This window comes from Amia ocellicauda, chromosome 5, assembly GCF_036373705.1.
Source record: "Amia ocellicauda isolate fAmiCal2 chromosome 5, fAmiCal2.hap1, whole genome shotgun sequence".
Lineage (NCBI taxonomy): Eukaryota > Metazoa > Chordata > Actinopteri > Amiiformes > Amiidae > Amia > Amia ocellicauda.
The window spans coordinates 33,766,725-33,792,089 of NC_089854.1; the positions used below are offsets into that span (position 1 = coordinate 33,766,725).

The window sequence follows — 25,365 nt, forward strand, 5'->3', positions numbered from 1 at the left end:
AAAAAATGTTGTGCACGTATTTGCATTTCCACAGAAATTATTCATGCAGAGTTTACACCTTGTAATTATGAAACATACTGTTCTTTCAAAAGGGAGTGTATAATTATGTGGCAAGTGAAAACATCACACCATCAGCACACGATTTTAGGCTGAATTGGAATTTTATTTCCCCCAAAACAAACAGAAACACTGAACTTGATTTTTTTTCTTTTTTTTCCAGTTGAAAATAAATAATGTTAGGTCTTGCTGCCCGAAGTGTATTTACAGAAGACTGGTATGTATTTATGCAGTAGGAAAAAGGGGACAACATTTTTTTTTAAGTTTGCTTGGAAAATGTGGTGTCAATTGTATATTTTAAGCATATACTGTATAAGAAGTATGAAAATTACACTGTTAGTCTGAGCTTCTCTCACCTGCATACACAGTAGGTTTCAGTTCTCAACCATGCATTTGCAGATTAAAAGGTAGGGGAACACTGATTTTTCCAGGGAACCATTTTCTAGTCGCTCTGGAAAATATGGTATTGCTGCCTATGCCTGGAGTGGATTGTTCACACATCCAGGGACCTGGACTGTAGGCAAAGGTATTTCTAGTTCCTAAATAGAAATGTATAAAATGTGATATTTACAAAATAGAGTAGTAACACTTGTTGTAGGATCACTTATTCTATTTACTCTGAAGATGCAGAATTGATGGAATAATTAGATGATCATTGTTTTGTGGAATTACTCTAGTAAAATCTATCCAGATCGTTGTTCCTACTGCCTGAAAACCAAAACGCTAATTTGATTGTGTTAGGCTTTAAGTTCTGAAGCCAGGACGCAGTGAACGATTCAATAACACATTGCTCCCGATTTCACTATATTCGTGAGGGCAGCTACTGTTTGAACTATATATTGATGCAGTTCCTGAAACCAGAAACATCTGCATTGCATATACTATTGTAGAGAGAGATTTACAGTGTTGTTGTGTGCTTAGCTTAAACTTTTCTGCAATTAGAGCAGGCAGTTATGTAGAGTTCAGCATTCCAGACATTCCAAGCACTAAATTCGGCCGACGCTGTTCTAGGGTGTGACTTGCGGGATCTGGACAGAGCAGTGTAATCCAATGCACTTCAGGTGTGCTCTCTGCTAATTAGTTATAGGTTGGCAATTTAACAGGCCCCCAGTCCTCCATGGCAGCAGTCAGCGCCAGCAGCCTCAGTGCCCCCCCTTACGAAGGTCCATGCTGACAAAGGGCAGGGACTCTAGTTGTGGGACTCCAGCGAGGAGAAGACTGCGAGGAGACGCTGCATAGCAAGAGCAGGCAGCCATGACGATCTCTCTGATTCCTGTCCTGCTTTCCCCTTGCTCTCTGTGTGCACCTGCACACCATTGCCTCCCTAATCCCTCTAACCTCATCTCCCTGCCGCTCCCCTCCTCTTCCCTCCCCTCTAGTCCCCTCTCTGGAGGCCTGTGGATCTGCCACTCAGCTTCCAACAAGGCTGACTTAATCATTGCTTTCGCCTCCCACCACTCTCTGGATTTCCTCTCTCTCACTGACACATGGATCTCCCCAGAGAACTCTACCACCCCTGCTGCCCTATCCTCTCTATTTGTCCTGTCCCACTCCCCCCAAACAGGGCTCCTGCTCTCCCCTTCTCTCCTCTTCTCTGTACCCCCTTCTCTCCTCTATTACGACTAACAGCTTTGAATTCCAGTGCAGTGGAACTCACCTCTCCCTCTCACCTCTTCCTTCTAGTTCTCAACTGTCCACCTGGTCCACTTGCCTCCTTCCTGAATGAACTCAACTTTCTTCTTTCCTCCCTGCCCTCGCTGTCCTCACCTACCATCCTCCTGGGAGACTTCAACATCCACCTCTCCAATCCTTCCCACTGTGCCGGATTTCTTCCTCTCCTTCACTCCTTTAACTTCTCTCTCTCCCCATCTCCCCCCACTCACAGGGCAGATGTCTGTCAACTGTGCTACCTGCTCTTTGTTCTCCTCCCTCACCTCCTCCCTTGACTCTCTCTGTCCTCTCACATCTTGTCCTGTCCGTCCCTCCCTCAGCCCTGGATCTCTTCCGTTCTCCGCTCAACCCAATCCAGTCTGCGTGCCACTGAACAGAAATGGAAGAGGTCCAAACTCCCAGCTGCCCTTGAACTCTACTGCTCTCTACTGTCCACATTCTCCTCCTCACTCACCTCAGCCATGAAGTCTTACTTCCAATCACTCTTTGAATCCTCTGTCAACACGTAAACTCAACTCCACCTTCTCCTCCTTCTTTGCCCCCCCCCCTCCTCCTCCCTCGTCTCTCACTGCAGATGATTTTGCCTCCTCCTTCTCCTCCAAGATCACAGACATCCACAAGCACTTCAACAGTCCACCCTCCTCTCCCATCACACCCAAGTCTCCCACTGACTAACCTTCCTTTTCTTCATTCTCACCTCTCTCGGACTCTGAACTCTCCTCCTAGGTCACAAATCTACAACGTGTGCCCTGGACCCTCTCCCCGCTCGCCTCCTCCAAGCAACTGCTCCTGATCTACCCCCCTTCATCACCTCCCTCCTCAACTCGTCACTCCTCTCTGGCTGTTTCCCCTCTGCATTTAATTAAGCTGTTCTCTCTCTACACATCCCCCCTCATCGCATGCCATGGTTTCTCCTACCACTTCTACACAGATGATCCCCAGATCTTCCTGTCTTTTCCCTCTTCTGACCCTCTCATCCCCTCTCGCATCTCTTCCTGCTTGTCTGCTATCTCTGCCTGGATGCACTCGCACCACCTCTAGCTCAACCTCTCCAAATCGGATCTCCTCTTTTTTCCCCCCTCTTCCTCACCTTCTGCTGACCTCTCCATCTCAATCCCCTTGGAATCCACCACACTCTCTCCTTCTTCTTCTGCTAAGAACCTAGGAGTCATCCTCGATTCTGCGCTCTCCTACACTCAGCACATCACCATGCTGCCTGCCTGCAACAACTACCCGCCGCTCCAGCTCATCCAGAACTCTGCAGCTCGTCTGGTATTCTCTCTGCCCCGATCTGCACATGCTACTCTACTCCGCTCCCTCCACTGGCTCCCAAGTCATTGACCCTCACCTACCACTGTCTCAACCACACTGCACCAAGCTACCTTCAGACCCTCGTCTCCCTATACATCCCCTCCAGACCACTGCGGTCTACCGGTGTCAGAAGGCTAACTCTGCCTCCTCTCCATTCCCCTTCCTCCAAAGCCGCTCCTGAAGTCAAAACAGCAGAGTCCTTGACATCCTTCTGGCAATTACTCAAGACGCATCTTTTCAGACAGTACTTAGTCATTTACTTTCCTGTAAGATAGCACTTTACAATGTTTTACCACACTACTTGCCTTGCGTTACTAGTACTCGTATTGTATTTTGATTTCCCCTATGCTCCCTTGGCCCTTGACTGTGACCTAATATCTTGTCTGCACTCGGCTTTTACAATCCAGGATGAAAGACCTCATATAGTGTGTACACTTGTTTAAATTGGAATTTGTAAAATGTATTATGCCTTGAACTGCAGTGTATGTTTGCACTTTGTATTGCGCTTATATTTTGTAAGTCGCCCTGGATAAGGACATCTGCTAAGAAATAAAGGTTTAGGTTAGGTTTTAATTTCAGCAAGGCTACTACAGACAGAAATTGTTAATGCCTTTCAATAATTGGAGGACTACACATCAGTCATCAACTTGCCAGACTTAGACTTTACAGACGCAAACATCGAAGTGAACTTGAAACTATAGCAAGCTTCATTACAACATAACTTCTTGGTTAATGTGTAGGCTAACCACTGGACTGAAATGTGCATAATGCATTAAACTTCTGTGAAGTTTGCTTATTCTCTCCATATCTCGCTTGTCTTTTCTAAGTGTATTCTGGTTTCATTCCATTTCCACCCAGTCCAAAGACATGCGGTTCAGGTTAATTGGTCACTCAAAATTGCCCGTTGTGTGAGTGTGTGTCCGAGGTCCGGACCACAGCGAGTGAGTGGCCTGGCCACCGCGCACTGGTCTTAGAGCAAAATGAATGTGCCTGTTTTAGTTTTCTTGACACAACTCCTAAAAACTATCCAAACTACAATCATAATAATCATCAACATGTTCATATTAGAATATTCTACATGTGCCTATTTGTAAATAGGCTCATTCTGCATAATGAACACATTACAAGTGACGTAACCCCTCAGCACAGCATTAAACCTCACTCGAATCCTGAGTGGGGAGTTTCAAATGCATCTGTCACATGTGTATTTATTGTTATTACTGTAACAATGTTTTTACTGTTATTATTATTCCGTACAATTCAGGGGTTGGAATAATTTTGTTAACAACTGAGTATAGTTATGCCTGCTTTAAATTATATATTTTAAGCCTTCATATGTGTACAGTTGCTGAGATCCAGACCACATTGACTGAGTTGTCCCTTTTGATATGCATGAAATTGTTTGTGTATGGTTTTATGCAGTTTTAACTGTTAAAAATGTAGCGGTCTCAGTCCACTGTACGTTTTTCACTTTGATTACTTTGATTAAATACACCTATATCACATTTGCACGTTTTAATTTGTGTTCTCCCCCTCCAGTCCCCATGCAGTTAGATGTTTAATTGAATAATTGAATAGAGTATTTAAAGCCCCTTGAGATAAAAAAAATCAAGGCCTTGAACGTTTTTTAAAATAGACACAAATAGACATGGGTCATTGAAAGTGCTTGAATTGATATATTTTGTGCAAGCCTCTCTCTTTTTAATTGTTGTCTGTGAGCTTCTGTAAAGCCTGCTAGTTCTCATTATACAAATTCTCAGTGTTGTAACAGTAATTAACCTTGATCTACAGTGAGGGAAAAAAGTATTTGATCCCCTGCTGATTTTGTACGTTTGCCCACTGACAAAGAAATGATCAGTCTATAATTGTAATGGTAGGTGTATTTTAACAGTGAGAGACAGAATAACAACAAAAAAATCCAGAAAAACACATTTCAAAAAAGTTATGAATTGATTTGCATGTTAATGAGGGAAATAAGTATTTGATCTTATGATGGACCTATGGCCTGCAAGAGCAGTGCAGGATAACAGGACATGTTCAGTTGTGTTTGAGATGTGTAGGGTTTGTATTTTTAATAGAGAGATCATGATTTTCTCTACTTTTTTCCACTGAAATAACAATACTGTTATAGCTCTGGAACATCATATCCTTTCGTTTCGTTCTATACAGTTCCTCGGATAGGATGTACAGGGGATTTCCAATACCCTGTATTAAATATTTTACTAATATTTTGTAGGGTATCGTTCTTGTGATTGATAATGCCTGTGACGTAATTGCAGTTCTTGCCATGTTCCATTACCCGTTCTATTGTAACAGAACACAGTGTGCGATTAAATGCAAAGGTTTATTTGCATGTAAAATTAGAAACCATATCTAAATATATAATATTTAAAGTCGTTGACGAAGATAATTTGAAACCATATAAAAGTAGTTTCAGTGATTTTTTAATGTGTATTATGTATATTCATAAAAAATACTTGACATTTAAAGCTAGCAGTGCTGCTATATCTTGTATTAAGAATACCCCTTTACTGAACGTATTTAGATAATAACAATACAATTGTAATTTTGTTTCCAGTACCAACAAATGAAAACATCACGCGTTGTGATTAAATATTATTGTATTGTCCATCTAACAATACAAGGAATTCAATTTTCATTATACCACTCTGTCCCAAACGTCTCTGACATCTGTGTCATTGGCAAACTTAACATATGAACTATACCAGCGTCAAGATCATAAATCATGAAGATACAACTGTGCTGAAGTCATGTTAAGGTACAGCCTCTGCTGTATTATCTTATTGATCACCTGAATAAAATCTCACTCATTACTTCATTTATGTTCTGGAGGTTTGCTGCGGATTAGTCTGATCCCTAATAATAATGTTCATTCAACCTCAACATTAAAATAAATAAAACGTTTGATGTGTGCCTGTTGTATATTATCTAAACCAGCGATTAAACCATTTCAAAGCTTTCCTGGTTGCAGCTGACAAGGCACTGTATCTCTGTAAACTCATTCCGGTGCTTCCAGATTTTCTGTAAGTCGCCCAGGACAAGGACGTCTGCTAAGAAATACGTAATAATAATAATAATAATAATAATAATAATAATAATAATAATAATAATAATAATAATAATAATAATAATCAACATATTTGTTGGCGTGCCGGCATTTCACGACCTCAGCTTAGGACATGAACTTCAATGATAGCTGTGTCACAGGAAAGCTGGTCCCGTTCACTTAATAGTAACATGCATGAACATCTTCCATAACAGCCCTGCGATACAACCATACAGTGCTGCCCTTACATCCTGTCTCCTCCCCCACAGGACAGGGGCTGCGGTTCAAGGCTTTGGTAGCTGTGTGTGGCTAAGCGATGTAGGCTGGATATCCCAAGTAAAGGCTGTCTTGGGGGGTACCATCCCATTTGAAGGTGAGGATTTCCTGCCAGGTTTCTTTGCAGGCTGTGTGAAAGTGAAACCTCTTTTGTTTTCTCAGTGATTCATTCGAGAGCATAGTGCTGCAACACTTCCGTATAGGACTTGTGTTGCACTTCTTCACATTGCAGGAAGCCTTTCTGACACGAACTGGTAGAGCTTGAACCTCCATTGTCAGTTATCACTCATTACACTTATTTCATGTGTATATCATGTAGTAAAGTGGTTAAATTAAATTGCATATTGGCTCATGTCCATTTCTTGATGAATTTGATACCGCTGTCACATAATCCTATTGAGTGCAACGCATTATTCGGACTAACATGCATCTACAACCAGGTGTTTGTTTACAAAACAAAACAAAACAACAACAAAAAAACATTTGCGAGAAACCAGTTATTCTGGTATTGGGCTTAACTACACAGAAACAATCTGAAAAAGGCATTTCGGATCACTGTTTTAACAAATATAGACTAGTTAAGTCTAGTCTTTATAATAGGTTGTTATTGATGGTTTTGTATTGTTATTGAACAAGAATCTAAACTCCTCACCACACTGCTGCTTCCCTTATGTTTGTGTCACCTGTAAAGTTAATGAACTATAGCACATAACAAAATCATTAATAGAAATCATGAAGATACATCTGGTCTGAAGCTATTTCCTTTTCTGAAGGAAATTCATACTCTCAGAAGGTGTGAGGGGCCCACAGTGATTTTAATATTTGAGTGTTTCTCTTCAACTGTGCCAGTCTGCACCCTGCGTGTCTTAAAGCAGACAGGAGGTGTTCTCCAGGGCATTGCTTTTGAATGGCTACTTCTGCCATTAATCATAATTAAAATATACACATTTTGCACATAAGTGTTCAAGCCTCAAGGTGAACTAACCAGGCTTTTAAAGTGATTTCCCTAAGTGGCATGCTTGTGTGCAAGTAATTGACAGTTGAATCTTGTCTGCTACAGCTGTGAATGCTTGAAAAAAATCAGCCTGATCTGCATTTTCAGTGCTAAAAACCTGTCTGAAAGAGTGATTATTTTTTAAATAGGGGAACGTTGGTATATCATGCAATAATAAACTAGCACATCAGAAAACTACAATTTTAACTCATGACAACATATGACTGGAATGACAGTAGCTTAAGACCTAGTAATAAAAATACTGCTGTTTTCGGTGACTTATATTAGCTATAAATGGTGTGTAGGGGTAATCTTACACGACAAACACTCACCACCTGCTGTTTCATGAAATCGCATGACTGTATTGTTACCTTGTAGACTAACACTACTTGAATAATCAACAAACGGACCTGCACTTTATGAAATGTAAATAACATTTATTATATTGATGCAAGATGTTGGCTGTTACATTGCTGTGGAGAACTACACCTTGCAATGCACTGCCACATCTGTACACGTTACACAGTATTACTTTGTGGACACTAATAGGATTTTTCATAGTTAAACTAATAAGTTGTATTAATTAAAAAAGTTATATACATTCCTATAGTTAGTAATCAATTGTTATCAGACACTTCATCAAAAAAGAATTGCATTATGTTCCAGTGTATAATGAGCATTTGCACTTTCCCAGATTGTGAAATAGAAATCAGTGACCAAATGTGAGCATGACTGGTGTCTACAGAATTGAAGAATTTGTATGTATATTCGGGAACAAAAAAAGTGTTATTCGTTCCTTACAATGGAGTTGCATGGATATGAGATGGGCAATATAAATCAAATCAGTTGCGAGTTGAATACTTCAGGAATACTACTGCAGTAAAGGAGAAATCTACTTGTGTCTTGGCTTTTGGCCAGCCGAGCTCTAGGTGAAAGTTGAGAAGGAGTCGCCGGGGTAGAAGCCCTTTCAGTCGGGTCTGCAGCCCGGATCGCTGGTCCAGTGATGCCGATGTGCAGGAAAGTGACGCAGCTGTGAAACTGGAGAGGCTGTGCGGAAGAGAGTAACGCAGCCAGCCGGACAATACAGACGCAGAGCCCGCAGAGAAGCCAGCGGCGCCGGTCGGGGCAGATCCGAGGAGGGACGGACAGCGCTGTTCAGGTACAGGCTGCTCTATCGCAGCTCTGTTATACACTCACCTAAAGGATTATTAGGAACACCTGTTCAATTTCTCATTAATGCAATGATCTAACCAACCAATCACATGGCAGTTGCTTCAATGCATTTAGGGGTGTGGTCCTGGTCAAGACAATCTCCTGAACTCCAAACTGAATGTCTGAATGGGAAAGAAAGGTGACTTGAGCAATTTTGAGCGTGGCATGGTTGTTGGTGCCAGACGGGCCGGTCTGAGTATTTCACAATCTGCTCAGTTACTGTGATTTTCACGCACAACCATTTCTAGGGTTTACAAAGAATGGTGTGAAAAGGGAAAAACATCCAGTATGCGGCAGTCCTGTGGGCGAAAATGCCTTGTTGATGCTAGAGGTCAGAGGAGAATGGGCCGACTGATTCAAGCTGATAGAAGAGCAACTTTGACTGAAATAACCACTCGTTACAACCGAGGTATGCAGCAAAGCATTTGTGAAGCCACAACACGTACAACCTTGAGGTGGATGGGCTACAACAGCAGAAGACCCCACCGGGTACCACTCATCTACACTACAAATAGGAAAAAGAGGCTACAATTTGCACAAGCTCACCAAAATTGGACAGTTGAAGACTGGAAAAATGTTGCCTGGTCTCGATTTCTGTTGAGACATTCAGATGGTAGAGTCAGAATTTGGCGTAAACAGAATGAGAACATGGATCCATCCTGCCTTGTTACCACTGTGCAGGCTGGTGGTGGTGGTGTAATGGTGTGGGGGATGTCTTCTTGGCACACTTTAGGCCCCTTAGTGCCAATTGGGCATCGTTTAAATGCCACGGCCTACCTGAGCATTGTTTCTGACCATGTCCATCCCTTTATGACCACCATGTACCCATCCTCTGATGGCTACTTCCAGCAGGATAATGCACCATGTCACAAAGGTCGAATCATTTCAAATTGGTTTCTTGAACATGACAATGAGTTCACTGTACTAAACTGGCCCCCACAGTCACCAGATCTCAACCCAATAGAGCATCTTTGGGATGTGGTGGAACGGGAGCTTCGTGCCCTGGATGTGCATCCCACAAATCTCCATCAACTGCAAGATGCTATCCTATCAATATGGGCCAACATTTCTAAAGAATGCTTTCAGCACCTTGTTGAATCAATGCCACGTAGAATTAAGGCAGTTCTGAAGGCGAAAGGGGGTCAAACACAGTATTAATATGGTGTTCCTAATAATCCTTTAGGTGAGTGTATGTATCGTCTGTATGTGCAGTACGCCAATTTAAATAGATACACGTGGGGTGAATAATGCAATAATACTATGAGTCAGTGCGAGGCCTTACTGAGAAATCATTCTGGTATATTTAGAGAGCTTTTTTGATTTTTTTGTTTCTGTTTCTTGCAGACGATTATCCAGGGTTTTGAGATTCATTATGGACTTAACACGATTACAGCACACTATACAACAACGTGCTTAGGTAGTATTGCAAATACCATACAAAATGAGTAAAAAAAAAATCATAACGCGATAGGCTATTGGAATACATTTAAATGAAATTAAGATCGGAGAATTACTTTTTTAACCTAATTGTATTTTATGTTATTATCGTTAAATAATCAGGATACAACGGTTTCAGATTTAAGCGAGTGATCTTTAAATAGAGGCACTGTGTTTCTGTTTTTCCAGCACCACCCCACTAACACACTCCTGTGTTTTCCCATTGATAGCTTCTACTAAAACGTATTTACCGGGGCTGGAGTTGGGGATTTACCGATGCTTGTTGATGCAATGACTTCTGGGAGTTCAAATTTTGTGTCTGATCAGGACCCATAATGTCAAGCCTGGTCTTTCAACCAAAACCCCTACCAACAAGTCTGTCTCTTGCAGTGCTGGAGAATAACCACTCCCAGCAGTTGATTTGAAATGCATGAAACTGAGTAAGGGGTTAAGGAGAAACAATTGAAGATATTAAAATGTTTTCTGGAGAATTCATGCAAGGACCAGACCTAATCCTAATCCCTCTAGTACCTGGTGCTTGAAAAAAGCTGATTGCTTGATTTTTGTTGTAGTTGTAATGTTGAGTAAATGCAATATATACAAAGTTTTTAATTTTATGTAGACAGGAGGGGATTGATTAAAAGAATCACACCCCCCAGACAGCACCTGAAGATGTCCAAAGGCCACTCTCCTCACACTGGGCAAGGCGGACATGCTGAGAGTGTAAACGGAGGCGCCCACAGAAGAGTTCCCTCACTGCAGCTGGATGGGGGCTCTGAAGCTAATGCCTGCCCATCGGAGTCTGAGGTTCAGACCCCAGCCGTGGAACTGACAGAGTCGAGGGCTGGCCAGAGACTGAAGCCTGCTCCGGACGGGGGATGGGGATGGGTGGTGCTGACTGCCACCGTTCTGGTCCTAGCTTTGACTCTTGCATTTCCATCCTGCATTGGCATATTTTACACGGAGCTGCAGAATGATTTTCAGGCTAGCAATAGCGAGACGTCGTGGGTGCCCTCTATCATGACAGCTGTGCTGCACGTTGGAGGTAGGTGTCTGGCAGTGGGGAAGACTTGGTGCCCCCAAAGCTCAGAACACTTCTCTTAACTGGGCCTACACTTATAATAGTATTGTCAAAGAGCATGGGACAGTAAAAAATAAATAAAATTATTATGCTTTCACCAAGAAAACATTCCCCTTTTTGGCAATTTTACTGAATATAAAATAGCACAAACACTGCACTGTATGCAGCACTTATTCTGTGTCAATATTGCTAGAGGACCTGCCCCTCTGCTGCTGGGGAACTGTAATGTAAATGATAAGATCTGATAAAGTCTGTTTACCTTTACATAATTTTGCAAATGAATGTTGTGAGTCTGTATTATAAGCAACGAGTGCCAAAGGGTTTTGTATTTATCAAGCAGTTTTTATGAATTATTAACATGAAAGTCACTGGGGACATGGCACTACACTTGCAAAAGGTCCCTATAGTGGGGACTGCATGATAAAACAGGCCTTTACACACACACACACACACTCTCACCTTCATTGGTCTCTTCATAACATCACACCCATGCAACAGAGATGAGCGCAAGAGCGGGACATTATTTCAGCTGGCTTGGTGGCAGAGGCTGTGTAGCCCGTAGAAAACCCTTTCTTTATCCTAGAAATGTAGAAATGTCTGGTTAGGTGAAATGTCTGGAGGCATGTTAGTATTGGCAGTATGCATATATGTGATGAGCAGCAATTCATTATCCTGTGTAATCTTTGTGAGCACAAATATACAATATGCAATGCTCAGAGAAAGAAGTCCAATTCAGTCAAAGATCCAAGTTTGACTTGTTGTAAGCCTCAATTAAGATGCTTTCTCAGTACTGAATGTGGACAAAAGAGAAGCTCTTACGATAACCATGCCTTTAACAGGTTACATTTAATTTTACCTTTTTTTTGTGTTACCACAATTTGCTATCAGAAAGATAACCATATTACTATAGTTTTAATTTAGTAATCATAATCCCAGATAATAGAAAGCTTTCAATGACCACAGTTCTTCCATTTGTTTTCTAATGTACGGAATTGGAATGAATAGGAGTGTATAGAACAATAAAGTGGTTAATCTATCTAATGACAGAATAAAGGGAAACCTCTGCCACTTGCAAAATCCATGATTTGGTGAAATACAGAAAAGTATAAAATTATAGTAATGTACAGGAAAATGTAAAGTATGTTATACGTTAAAGAGCTATAATGCTTATATAACAAGTGTAGAATGCAAGTCCAAAGAGGTGCTGTAATATAATAATGATTATTTCCTAGTTAGACCGCATATGGAACATTGTAATGTTGTGCTTCCATAAAACATTACATATACTCGTGGAGAAGGTAAAAAGGATGGCAACTATGGTTATTCAAGGCCTTAGTTATGATGACTATTTTGCCCCAGTTCAAGTGATTGCATCCTGAATGTGGACATGGAGATACAAACACCAGACAGTTCTTAATGTTCTGTGGGTGGTGATGGGGATCCATTAATGTCTGATTAGATTCTGTATAAAATCACATCAATTATAATATCTTATCTCTAAAGGCATAGTTACTCGTGCTCCCGATTTTCCTTTTTATATTTTATGTACCATAATTATATATTTTAGAATCTAATGTTTGTAGAATATAATTCCTTATTTTTTATATATTAAGAACACTACTTAATTAGGCTATATCCTATGGGGGTGGTTAATAATTAGAACCAAAGGACTGGCCAGATAGCATGATGTATCTTTTACACAGCCAGGCTTTCAAGACAGTTAACAGGTAGATGGATTGAAACATTAAATAAATCAATATTCTTAACACGCAATTTGTATATTGTTTGACACTGAGATAAGAAAATCATACATTTCAAATACATGGCTAGGTGTGTCTTGAATGATTGGCTCTTGACAGACAATAGCTTTATAAGCTTTGTTCAGATCCAAATTTTATAAAACAACAAACAAAAAAATTAACTATTAACTCTTTGTAACTTACCTTTGTATATGCCCAAACCTTTTGTAACTCATGTCATTAGGGTAGTTTAGAAAAGAAAAGATTTGTGCTTCAGTATACTAAGAAGTCTACTGATGCACACTTTTTGTAAAACAATGTTTTGGGTGCTTTTTACATTGATTTTGGGAAGCAGAAAAAAAAAAAACAATGTAAGAAAGAAGGCAAAATAAATATGTACCTAAATAAAATGAGTTTTGAAGAACCAGTTATATCTCTCTTTGAATGCCACAATTCAAATCCACCCGTGACTGATTTAACCAGATGCATGTCTCCAGTGTGTACCTGCTGTAACTGGGGTGTTTTGTGTTCCTGCTGTAGGTCCTCTCTGTAGTGTTTTGGTGGAGCACTATGGCTGCCGAGTGACGGTCATGGTTGGTGGACTCCTGAGTGGTGTGGGCATGGCAACCAGTTCCTTCACTCAGTCCATTGGTCAACTGTATATCACAGCTGGAGTCATCACAGGTGAGTCACTTAAAGCAAGGCTTCTGCTAGGATGAAAATGGGATTTCAGATCAAAACTTAAAAGTTTTCATTCTACTGTAAGAAGAAAACAACACTGACATCAGGTTCAAGGATTTTTATGATCTTTTATAATCCTTAAGAAGACTTCCTTAAAAATATTTTTGACCTCACTCCAGTTTGTGAACATACGTTTAGAATTTGTTACATATTATTTTGCCAGCCGAAGGATAAACCACAATCTGTAATACATGTAGTTTAAATTAGCAACTAATTGAACTGTAAACTGAAAAAATGACTAAACGGCAAGGAAATAATCAACATTAATAGAATGACTTGCAACATTTCTCTGCCCTGCAAAACACGTAATACAAAAAGCAAGTTTTGTTGTATTTTACTTCAGAAAACAGAATTTGAATACAGTGCTTTATTCACACACACAATTGATTGCCCATTGATTGTATTTAAGGCTTTAGCTTGCTCAATGCAAGTAATAATGTGTCACAGCCTAAAATGCTGAAAATCAACCTGCAGTGTAGCCTGAAGGTTATTATATAGAATACATTATTTCTTAATCACAAATCAAAATTACTGTTGGAGTACAGTGAGGGAAAAAAGTATTTGATCCCCTGCTGATTTTGTACATTTGCCCACTGACAAAGAATTGATCAGTCTATAATTTTAATGGTAGGTGTATTTTAACAGTGAGAGACAGAATAACAACAAAAATTCCTGAAAAACGCATTCAAAAAAGTTATAAATTGATTTGCATGTTAATGAGGGAAATAAGTATTTGACCCTTCGACTTAGTACTTGGTGGCAAAACCCTTGTTGGCAATCACAGAGGTCAGACGTTTCTTGTAGTTGGCCACCAGGTTTGCACACATCTCAGCAGGGATTTTGTCCCACTCCTCTTTGTAGATCCTCTCCAAGTCATTAAGGTTTCGAGGCTGACGTTTGGCAACTCGAACCTTCAGCTCCCTCCACAGATTTTCTATGGGATTAAGGTCTGGAGACTGGCTAGGCCACTCCAGGACCTTAATGTGCTTCTTCTTGAGCCACTCCTTTGTTGCCTTGGCTGTGTGTTTTGGGTCATTGTCGTGCTGGAATAGCCATCCACGACCCATTTTCAATGCCCTGGCTGAGGGAAGGAGGTTCTCACCCAAGATTTGACGGTACATGGCCCCTTCCATCGTCCCTTTGATGTGGTGCAGTTGTCCTGTCCCCTTAGCAGAAAAACACCTCCAAAGCATAATGTTTCCACCTCCATGTTTGACGGTGGGGATGGTGTTCTTGGGGTCATTCCTCCTCCTCCAAACACGGCGAGTTGAGTTGATGCCAAAGAGCTCGATTTTGGTCTCATCTGACCACAACACTTTCATGCAAATCAATTTATAACTTTTTTGAAATGCGTTTTTCTGGATTTTTTTGTTGTTATTCTGTCTCTCACTGTTAAAATACACCTACCATTAAAATTATAGACTGATCATTTGTTTGTCAGTGGGCAAACGTACAAAATCAGCAGGGGATCAAATACTTTTTTCCCTCACTGTATATGGTAGTCCTATTGGCCCTTCTTGCTTATTTGGTTCAGTTTTAAAATCCTAAAATTCCAGCCAATTCCTGAAGGATACCCACACAGGGAGCTTCATCTCGCATGCGTGGTTAATATTTTCCCTCATTGTTGGAGAGCCATCTATGAAGAGAAGACTTGAATCAGTGCTCTGAAGAGAACCATGCCAAGTTTTCAATTCAATCATGAACATCAAACATTTTCTACTTCATGTGAAAAATGTAGGCTAATTTCAGTTTCAAGATAACTACTGTGATTCCCATTCCCAAGTATATCCACATTAATCCGCTGTTTTGCATTATTTAACAATTTGATGACAGTAATTCAAAACGTACTCTACCTATTCAAAAACAGAACAGTAATACTTCCTGAATTGAGGAATACAGCTGTGTAAGCTTTAAAAGCCTAGCACAGACTGGGCCATTGCAGTAGCCTTGACAACTACCAATAGCCAACACAGCCCTTTGAATGATTCATGCAATTAATAAGCAGCATCTGTAGAAAACAATAATCGCGTTTACCAAAGGCAATGGACTTATTCAGGAAATAACAATGCTGCTGCTTTTGAAAATCATTTTTACATGGAAAATTATGCAGAAATTGAATTTGGCCTTGGTTCATTATGCAGATGTCCTTGGAATAGGGGGAAGTGGATTGTTGATTGTAGTCGGAAACCATTCATACAATTGTACTGCAGCAGACCTCTAATTTGAAACACTTCCATATATATACACACAGCGATAAGGGGACTAACAAAAACTTAAGGGAAATTTATGTAATGTCACAATTTTTAGATGTGCAGGCTGTTAGAAATACTGATGTACAGAAAATAAATAATAAGATCACTGACAAGACCATAATTTTTCTCATGATTTTGAGTCATGGACAAACAAGCAACCGGCTACCTACCTTCAGCAGTTCAACAACCGTTTCAAAATGCAGGAATCTGTGCTAGGAACAAGTGCTGGGAAAAAACAGTACATAGCAAGTGAACAATATGTATAATATTTAAAAATGATCTGATTAACAGATGGTAATTTGCCCATCTATTTTTAATTAAAATGTTTGGATTTTTCACAGTTTTTCATGTGGATTTAACGGCTTGTGTAGGCATGTTTTGGAGGTGTTTTGAAAGGAAAGCAGACCACACCCAGTTTTTGGTTGCTCTGCCTTTATTTTCAGTTTGCATTATTTCTGCAGCAGTTACTCTTATTTGTACACCAACTAAGCTGATGGCATAGGAAGTGACTGTATCTGGTTATTCACTGTAACTTGTCTAAGTTTGTTTTTAATATGCTCAAAACCCTTGTAATTGTTTTGTACATTATATGGAAGTATATAAATCACCTTAGAAAAAGAGCTAAATGATGCGTAATGTATTCAATAATGATAATGAATTCAAAAATTTATAAAAGGGATGATCATTGTCTTTTTCAGGCTTGGGCTTCTGTCTAAGCTTCCAGCCAGCGGTTACTATCCTGGGGCACTACTTTGTGCGGCGGAGAGCATTGGCCAATGCCATTTCCTCCACAGGCACTGCCATTGGGCTGTCCATATGGCCTCTGTTTTCTCAGTTCCTGTTGAGCTGCATGGGCTGGCGGGGCAGCTTTCTGATCCTGGGGGGGGTGCTGCTGAACTGCTGTGTGTGTGGAGCCGTGATGAGGCCTTTGAACCCTAGGCGCAGGCATCGAGAAATCAAGGAGGCGAGCCCTAAAGAAGGAGGATGGAGGCAGGTGGTGATGAAGAAACTCTTGGGCTTCCTAGCCGGTTTACAGAAGCACATGGCCTTTGACCTCTTCTGCACCAGCAGGCGGTATCGGGCATTTACCATAAGCATCACCTGGATGATGCTGGGCTTCATCGTGCCCCTTATCTATGTGGTGCCCTATGCCACCAGCCACGGCATGGAGCAGAGCAAAGCTGCCCTCCTGCTGGCCATCCTGGGCTTCATCAATATATTCACGCGGCCCCTGTCGGGCGTCGTCTTCGGCATGAAATACTTCTCTGGGAAGACTGTGTACCTGTTCAGCACTGCAGTGTTCGTGAACGGCCTGAGTAACTGCATCTGCTGCATCTCGGCCAGCTTCCCCGTGCTGGTGCTTTACTGCGTGGTGTACGGCTTGTCCATGAGCGTCGTCGGCTCCCTGATGTTCACCGTGATGATGGAGATTGTGGATATGAGCCTCTTCCCCAGTGCCCTGGGGCTCCTCACCATCATGGAGAGCGTGACGCTGCTCATCGGGCCTCCCCTGGCAGGTAAGGCAGGGACTCTTCTAACATTAAACAAAGAACATCCCAGTGGTGTTGAAAGTTATTTCTTACAGTGCCTTCTCTGTATACTGTATACTGCAGGACACATGCGGAAATCCTTTGAATTCCTGAAATTCCTCAGCAGTCCTTTACGTTTAAAAACATTTATGTTTATTCACACACCTCCCCACTGGCGTCTTTATGATGAGATGAATGGTTTAACATTGAAATTTGCAGTGTATGAAAATGACTTAATTTTTTGTTACATTCCATCTGTTTGTACATTCTTGTTACCAGAATGATTCATTTCAGTTTTTCAATAGAATTTTGTGTTCCCGATCTGCCCTCCTTTCTGGGTTTGGTTTAAATCCTTTTGAATTTCGTCTGTGAGTGGTCCTAGTTTCTATGGCTCTGTGAAATAACTACAGGATATTTTATGCTTCATTAAGATCAAACAAGTACCGTTCAATTTCGTTATTAAAAAAATCCTAATTCTCTGACCCTTTCCTATGGTGCACAATGTGATACCAGCGATAATCCGGTCACAACTTTCCACTAGCACATGGCTAGAGATCAAGATAATTTTAGTACAAATACATTTGCTGTACTACACTATCTTGCCCTCTCTCACAGCATTTCAGTGTTTGTTCAGCACAATCCATCTAACATTTATTTAAAAGACACACACTGAACATAACGTGCACCCACAATGGCTAAGGTTTAAATGTGAGCGATAGAGGATGTTTTGGAAATTCGGAATGGCTGCACAAGCTTCTCTGGTTTCATGGTTGTAACTGAAATATATGCCCTTTCTAAATGGACACCGCTATATTTATCCAGAGCCTTATTTAGAAACCAAACAGTCAGGCTTATTCGTAGTAAACAAAAATAAATGAAAATAAATTGTTAAAGCTACAGTACAAGTACCATTTGTGTATAAAGAGTGCAGATTATTTATGCAGGGGTGACGTAAGTCAGTAATTACCCTTATTGTATTGTGCCACCAACAATAATGAAAAGTATCTAGTTTCTCTGTGAAACCAGGGAAGGTGTTACATTGCTCTGACCTAGCTCTCAGGCACTGATAATGTCTTTTAGTTCTTTCAGACTCCGGCGTGTTCGGATAAATTACCGGACGGTTGTTGGGCTTTGTTGCTTTCTTTCTGTAGGATTAGGGCCTGTAAGATGAATGCTGCTGCTTTTCTGATGTTGGAGAAGGAAAGAATATATGAAATATTGTTCATTTACACTGGCACATTTTGCTGGGTTCTGAGGCTGTTTTTACACAATTTAAATTTGTTTTCTGAACATTTACATTTATGAACACATTATTTTTGTTGTAATTTCACTTTCATTAATTGATCATCAGTATCAAAGACCCTGGTACATTCAGCTCTAAGTGTCTCAGGTTGATGGCTAAACTACCCAGGGGGGTTCTCTTTGAATGCAATTGTACAGGGTGTAGTTACAACCCCATTCTGCCTGCACCACTTGATTTCTATAAACTTGCCCTGTACACAATTGGACTATAATTGGATTATCAAACATCCTATTCTTAGTGCCTTGTTTATTTTAATCAGGTTTGGTAATTGTTTTAATTTTTATGTATTATTTATTCATTTGTTAATTCATTCATGTATTTATTCAATTCTGAACAAGAAAAAAAACCTCCTAAAGCACCATTTTATACAGGCAGAAAAGGAAACTGGTCATAATTATTTTAAATCAGTGTGTCTAAAATAACATGTAATATGTTGTGCCTTGTACTGCACTATATTTTTGCACTTTGTATTGCGCTTATATTTTGTAAGTCGCCTTGGATAAGGGCATCTGCTAAGAAATAAATAATAATAATAAATAACAATCTACATTTGAAAAATAAATAACAGGAACTTAAAGTGTAACAGGCATGATTCATAAAATCAATCAATCAATCAGTTTTTATTTGTATAGCGCCCTTCGCAGGGTAGCCACAGAGCGCTTTACAGACTGGTAAACATACAACAAACGTACAATACATAAATACAATAAAATTAAATATAGACCTGTAAACATCTTACATGATCTAGAATAAAGTGAGTGATCATTTAAGTAAATAAACCAATTAGGCATGGAGGAGAGAAAAACAAAAAAACTCCTATGGATGGCATGTAGGAGAAAATGAATCTCTGGGGGTCCACGGCTTAGGGCCTAGGCCTAATGGTTGCCTCCCCTCCAGGCAGTATAGTTATTACAGCAGCAAGAAGATCAGAAAAATCTTGATCGGTGCTGCTGGCTGTGCTCTTCCCTCTGGAGGAGGCCTCTCGCTGGCCATCGGGGGTGGAGGGTTTGGACCATCAACAGGCTTTGGGTTGCGATGGCTCGTCACACCTTGGGTGTGGATGCCCCGTTGACCCTCCGTGGTGAGGTGCCTCTGGGGTGGGTTGTGCCTCATCAGACTTCCTTGGTGGGGGACAAGGTGCCTCGTTGGACCCTCAGAGGAGGCTGCTGCTGGAAGACAAGAAGGCAGTCGTGCTCAGATACTGGTCATGCAGTGCAGGACATTTCCAAAGACAGCTGTGCAATTGCATTTCCATGGCACACCGGCGGCACTATGGGCTAGAAAAACAGAGACTAAACAGATGAGTCTTCAGACATGATTTAAAGGCTAAGACAGAGATCTCTTACATTGGCTGGAAGATCGTTCCACAGCTTCGGGGCCCTATAACTGAATGCTCTACCACCTGCGGTTTTCTTGTGTATTTTAGGGAGCGCTATGTAACCGGCTTCCTGTGATCTCAATGGCCGACCTGGAGTGTATTCGATAAGGAGGTGCCAGTCCCTTAAGTGCTTTAAATGTTAATAAGAGCAATTAAAAGTCTATCCTGTAGCGCACAGGCAGCCAGTGAAGAGAAGCCAATACTGGAGTGATGTGTTCATGTTTTTTTGTTTTAGTTAGAATTCTTGCAGAAGCATTTTGGACTAACTGAAGTGCAGAAATAGCTCTGTTTGTGCTGCCTGACAGAATGGCATTGCAGTAATCCAATCTACACTCACCTAAAGGATTATTAGGAACACCTGTTCAATTTCTCATTAATGCAATTATCTAACCAACCAATCACATGGCAGTTGCTTCAATGCATTTAGGGGTGTGGTCCTGGTCAAGACAATCTCCTGAACTCCAAACTGAATGTCTGAATGGGAAAGAAAGGTGATTTAAGCAATTTTGAGCGTGGCATGGTTGTTGGTGCCAGACGGGCCGGTCTGAGTATTTCACAATCTGCTCAGTTACTGGGATTTTCACACACAACCATTTCTAGGGTTTACAAAGAATGGTGTGAAAAGGGAAAAACATCCAGTATGCGGCAGTCCTGTGGGCGAAAATGCCTTGTTGATGCTAGAGGTCAGAGGAGAATGGGCCGACTGATTCAAGCTGATAGAAGAGCAACTTTGACTGAAATAACCACTCGTTACAACCGAGGTATGCAGCAAAGCATTTGTGAAGCCACAACACGTACAACCTTGAGGCGGATGGGCTACAACAGCAGAAGACCCCACCGGGTACCACTCATCTCCACTACAAATAGGAAAAAGAGGCTACAATTTGCACAAGCTCACCAAAATTGGACAGTTGAAGACTGGAAAAATGTTGCCTGGTCTGATGAGTCTCGATTTCTGTTGAGACATTCAGATGGTAGAGTCAGAATTTGGCGTAAACAGAATGAGAACATGGATCCATCATGCCTTGTTACCACTGTGCAGGCTGGTGGTGGTGTAATGGTGTGGGGGATGTTTTCTTGGCACACTTTAGGCTCTTTAGTGCCAATTGGGCATCGTTTAAATGCCACGGCTTACCTGAGCATTGTTTCTGACCATGTCCATCCCTTTATGACCACCATGTACCCATCCTCTGATGGCTACTTCCAGCAGGATAATGCACCATGTCACAAAGGTCGAATCATTTCAAATTGGTTTCTTGAACATGACAATGAGTTCACTGTTCTAAACTGGCCCCCACAGTCACCAGATCTCAACCCAATAGAGCATCTTTGGGATGTGGTGGAACGGGAGCTTCGTGCCCTGGATGTGCATCCCACAAATCTCCATCAACTGCAAGATGCTATCCTATCAATATGGGTCAACATTTCTAAAGAATGCTTTCAGCACCTTGTTGAATCAATGCCACGTAGAATTAAGGCAGTTCTGAAGGCGAAAGGGGGTCAAACACAGTATTAGTATGGTGTTCCTAATAATCCTTTAGGTGAGTGTAGATGCGTGTATCAATTTCTCAGTGTCCTGTAACAAGAGGAATTGTCTTAGTCTAGCAATGTTTCTAAGCTGGAGGAAGGAAGATCTCGACACATTCTGAATGTGTGATTCAAAGGATAGATTATGATCACAGATGACACCCAGGTTTCGTGCCATCTCCTTAGGGGAGACATTAAAGTTATCATTACTCAGTTTTGTCAGTGCATGATGAACAGTTCGATTTTTGTCTCCTAAAATTAGGACTTCTGTTTTGTCAGAATTAAGCATAAGAAAATGTTTGGACATCCATGTTTTAATCTCAGACAGACAGCACATTAGTTTTTCTAGGTCTATGGTATTGTTAGGATTTACTGAGAGATATAATCGTGTGTCGTCTGCGTAACTGTGAAAGTTAATATTATGTCGTTGAATGATATCACCTAAACGGAGCATATACAATGAAAAAAGTATAGGTCCGAGGACTGAGCCCTGTGGGACTCCGTACTTAACCTCAGTTAAATTTGAGTGGTTCTCGTTAATCTGTACATATTGGAGTCTGTTTGACAGATATGATTTAAACCATGACAGCACATTGTGAGATAGGCCAATACGGTTTTCTAAGCGGTGTATCAAGATTTTGTGGTCGATTGTGTCAAAAGCCGCACTTAAGTCTAATAAAATAATAACACTGGCGTGCCCTAAGTCGGAGGACTTAAACACGTCATTCAATACTTTTAACAGGGCCGTTTCTGTACTATGGCCGGAACGGAAGCCTGATTGGAATTTTTCATAAAGATGATTATCGGTTAAAAAAGCTTGCAATTGCTTTGAAACTACTTTCTCTAGAACCTTAGAAAGGAAGGGAAGGTGATGAACACTGTATGTTCCTCTCCTGTGTGTCTGATTCTACTCCAGGCAGCTCAAATGTAATAAGGCAGTGGTCGGAAATCGGAAATCACAGTTTTATGTCTTTACCTGTTGGTATAGTGTATGCCTGTAAGATATATACAACTCTTCCACAATAAATCTATCAATTAAGCAACTTATAAAACGTTAAAATTTAAAACTGACCAGATAATGACAGATGTCAAAAGCCAGCATGTATGCTCTTTCAGGGATTCAGGATGTTTTGTCATAACTTTCTGGATAGCCGAAAAACTACAAAATCACTGAATTTGTATTCCCCACAGCAATGCATATCATTATTATCAAGTCGACCGAGTGTTAGCGTTTCTTACTCCTTGATAGTAATAATAGTTTCCATAGACTTAGTTTTGCACTTATGTTGTAAGTTGACCTGGATAAGGGCGTCTGCCAATAAATAATAATAATAATAATAATAATAATAATAGACAACAAAGTGATGCGGTGTCCACAGCTGTGGGACAAACTGTGAAGACAGAGTTATGCATCTCCTCTCCAACAAGAGGAGATTAATGTGCAGTGGAGATTGTTTGTGCAAGTTAACAATCCCACATTCAAAAGAGAGACAAATTCTGCAATCTGCAGAAATCACTTTGATTGCACTTAATCTTCCCTCTTTCTCCACCAGTCAGAGCTCCTTTGTTCTCTCAGGGAGCACCTTTATTTATCTAATCCCTTGGCTATTGAGCTACACCTGTTGGTAAGTATCAGGTAACTGGCAGCCATTTTGGATCTAGACCCTATAATCCCAAACTACATGCATTTCTGATAATAACATAATAAATATGGGAGCAATTTCTACAGCAGGGAGAAGGGGATATCTACCCTAAATTGATGATTTGCACAAGACAAGAATTGGACAACTGGTAAAGATCTCTGACAGTGTAGCTGTAGTTACTGATGATGCAAAATATCAGTATTTTTTTGACATACTGTCTTTTGACTGTTTAAGTTTCAAAATTTGCTCGTGATCAAATCGAACTGGAAACTGCTTTTTTGAAAGAGTATATAATTGTTTTGCGTTTCATTAACCTGATAAAACATGCAGTGTTCTAAAACATTTAAGGGGAAAAAAACTCTTCTCTACATGCTCTTAAAGTGGTACATTAAAGTGGTACAGGATCAGCTGTCAGTTCAGAAACAACTGAGTATATTATCTATGGGTTAACAAATGTGTTTAATGTATTTTCCTCCATTTAAACCACTTTTATGAAATACATTTAGATTAAAACTTAGATCAATCTAGACCTGAGTTTATTACTTTCTAAAAAGGTTATTAGAAAATGATAAACTGTGAAGTAAAATATATATCAGCCAATCATACAGAAGTTAAGAAACTGAGGCATCATCATTTAAATCAATTTAGAAGGCAGAAATAAAGGCTGCTAGGTGGGATAGTACAGACTTCAGTTTAATACTTTTTGTAGATTATTAAAAAGCCTCCAAGCACACATCAGCCAACCCCAATTTCTTTTTTTCCCCATGCAGAATATATTGAATTTGTAGTTATAAACACACATTGCTGTTGCCTTTCTTAGAGTGGAATTGTTTTAATAAAAGTGAGTGTATGTGTGCGGGGTCTTTTTAGAGTGAATTTTAAAGTCACATAACATGTAAGCTATATGCGTTAAATCTAATAACAAGCTTGTACTGTACCCCACTGATTGAAATGTTCTGGACTGAGTGAAGTGTCTCTCTGTTGCAGGCCTCCTGGTGGACACTACACAGACGTACAGCTATGTTTTCTACGCCAGCAGTGCGGCCGTGTCATCAGCTGCTGTCTTCCTCTGGATATCCTTTTATCTGGTGGACAAGGAGGAGAGAACCAAGGCAACTGAGAAATCCCCCTCTCACCTCTCTCCTGACTGTAAATACATTGGCATGGAGCAGCAGAGGGCAGCAGGAGAGAGAAGTGCTGAGACTGTGTTTGTCAGCAATGTTTGAAGCTTCTCTCCCAAACTTTGAATGTTACAATAAGGGTTACCAAAAAGACGAAGCCATTTGACCCATCTTCTTCATCTGGCTGATAGCAGCAAAGATCCAAGGACCTCCTCAAGATGTTTTTTTACAGATCCCAGTTATAGTTCAGAAGTTTGTTCACAACACCCACAACCCTTAGTATAAAGAAGTGCCACCTGTTCACTGGGCTATACACACTTCTACTTCACTCCTCTTGGAGCCCTCCATTCCAAATCTCCTAGCTGAGCCCCAAGTGTTTTTTTCTGTTCATAGTGCTTATTTATTAATTTTATTAAGCTTGCACTCTCTGGCAAATAATGTGTATTCCTTCATTAATCAAAGTTGTCTATTTTCATTACATAAGTGTGTCATTACACTGCCATATATGCCTTAAAAGTAAAGATAATGTTTTTTTTAATTTAAATGTTATTTTAAGTTTTATCTGTGTGATCCACACAAACTAAGCCACAGTTAGTGATTTCTATATAAACTTAAGCTTTCTAAAGACACATACACAACTGTTTAATCAATCAACTTTAATCCCAACTTTTGATTTATACTTTTTGTTGTATTTATTTCTTTACACCAGGGGGTGTGTTTCAATGCAAATCACCTTACCTCACATTAGGAACAGTTCACTTTGCCAAACTTTTGGACTAACACATTTATATACATATATGACACAGAATTTGACTTCCGTTACCTGGAGAGGAAGGCTTGTCCAAACAATTCTTTTTACCATTTCTTGGTTTGTTTTTATGAATCTTTACTCACAACTTGGGGCACTTAGTTTTGGAATCTTCAAGGAACAGTTTCTCAAACCTCATGGTAACAGTGATCAGATTCCTACATTCTGACTGATCTTTACTTTTAACTGGGTTACTATACCCCACTTAATATACTATC

The 25,365-nt window shown here is 40.4% G+C and overlaps 1 protein-coding gene across 2 annotated transcripts; it reads left to right on the forward strand.

Moving 5' to 3' along the window:
• Positions 1–6,382: 6,382 nt before the first annotated feature.
• slc16a5a (solute carrier family 16 member 5a) lies at positions 6,383–25,115 on the forward strand. 2 transcript variants are annotated; one of them, XM_066704867.1, is made up of 6 exons: positions 6,383–6,479; positions 8,295–8,535; positions 10,648–11,070; positions 13,386–13,529; positions 16,537–17,355; positions 24,206–25,115. In XM_066704867.1, the coding sequence occupies exons 3-6, from the start codon at positions 10,698–10,700 to the stop codon at positions 24,442–24,444; spliced, it is 1,575 nt and encodes a 524-aa protein (XP_066560964.1). In that variant the 5' UTR covers positions 6,383–6,479; positions 8,295–8,535; positions 10,648–10,697; the 3' UTR covers positions 24,445–25,115. The 2 variants fall into 2 exon arrangements, with proteins under 2 accessions (XP_066560964.1, XP_066560965.1); XM_066704868.1 differs by having other exon boundaries at positions 10,685–11,070.
• The last annotated feature ends 250 nt before the right edge of the window (positions 25,116–25,365 follow it).

What these genes read in the sequence shown, in the direction of transcription:
- slc16a5a (XM_066704867.1), top strand. Translation starts at nt 10,698, where the DNA reads ATGTCCAAAGGCCACTCTCCTCACACTGGGCAAGGCGGACATGCTGAG. An exon ending in AGCTGTGCTGCACGTTGGAG is followed by an intron (nt 11,071 to 13,385) that starts GTAGGTGTCTGG and finishes TTCCTGCTGTAG; the next exon opens with GTCCTCTCTGTAGTGTTTTG. An exon ending in CATCGGGCCTCCCCTGGCAG is followed by an intron (nt 17,356 to 24,205) that starts GTAAGGCAGGGA and finishes TCTCTGTTGCAG; the next exon opens with GCCTCCTGGTGGACACTACA.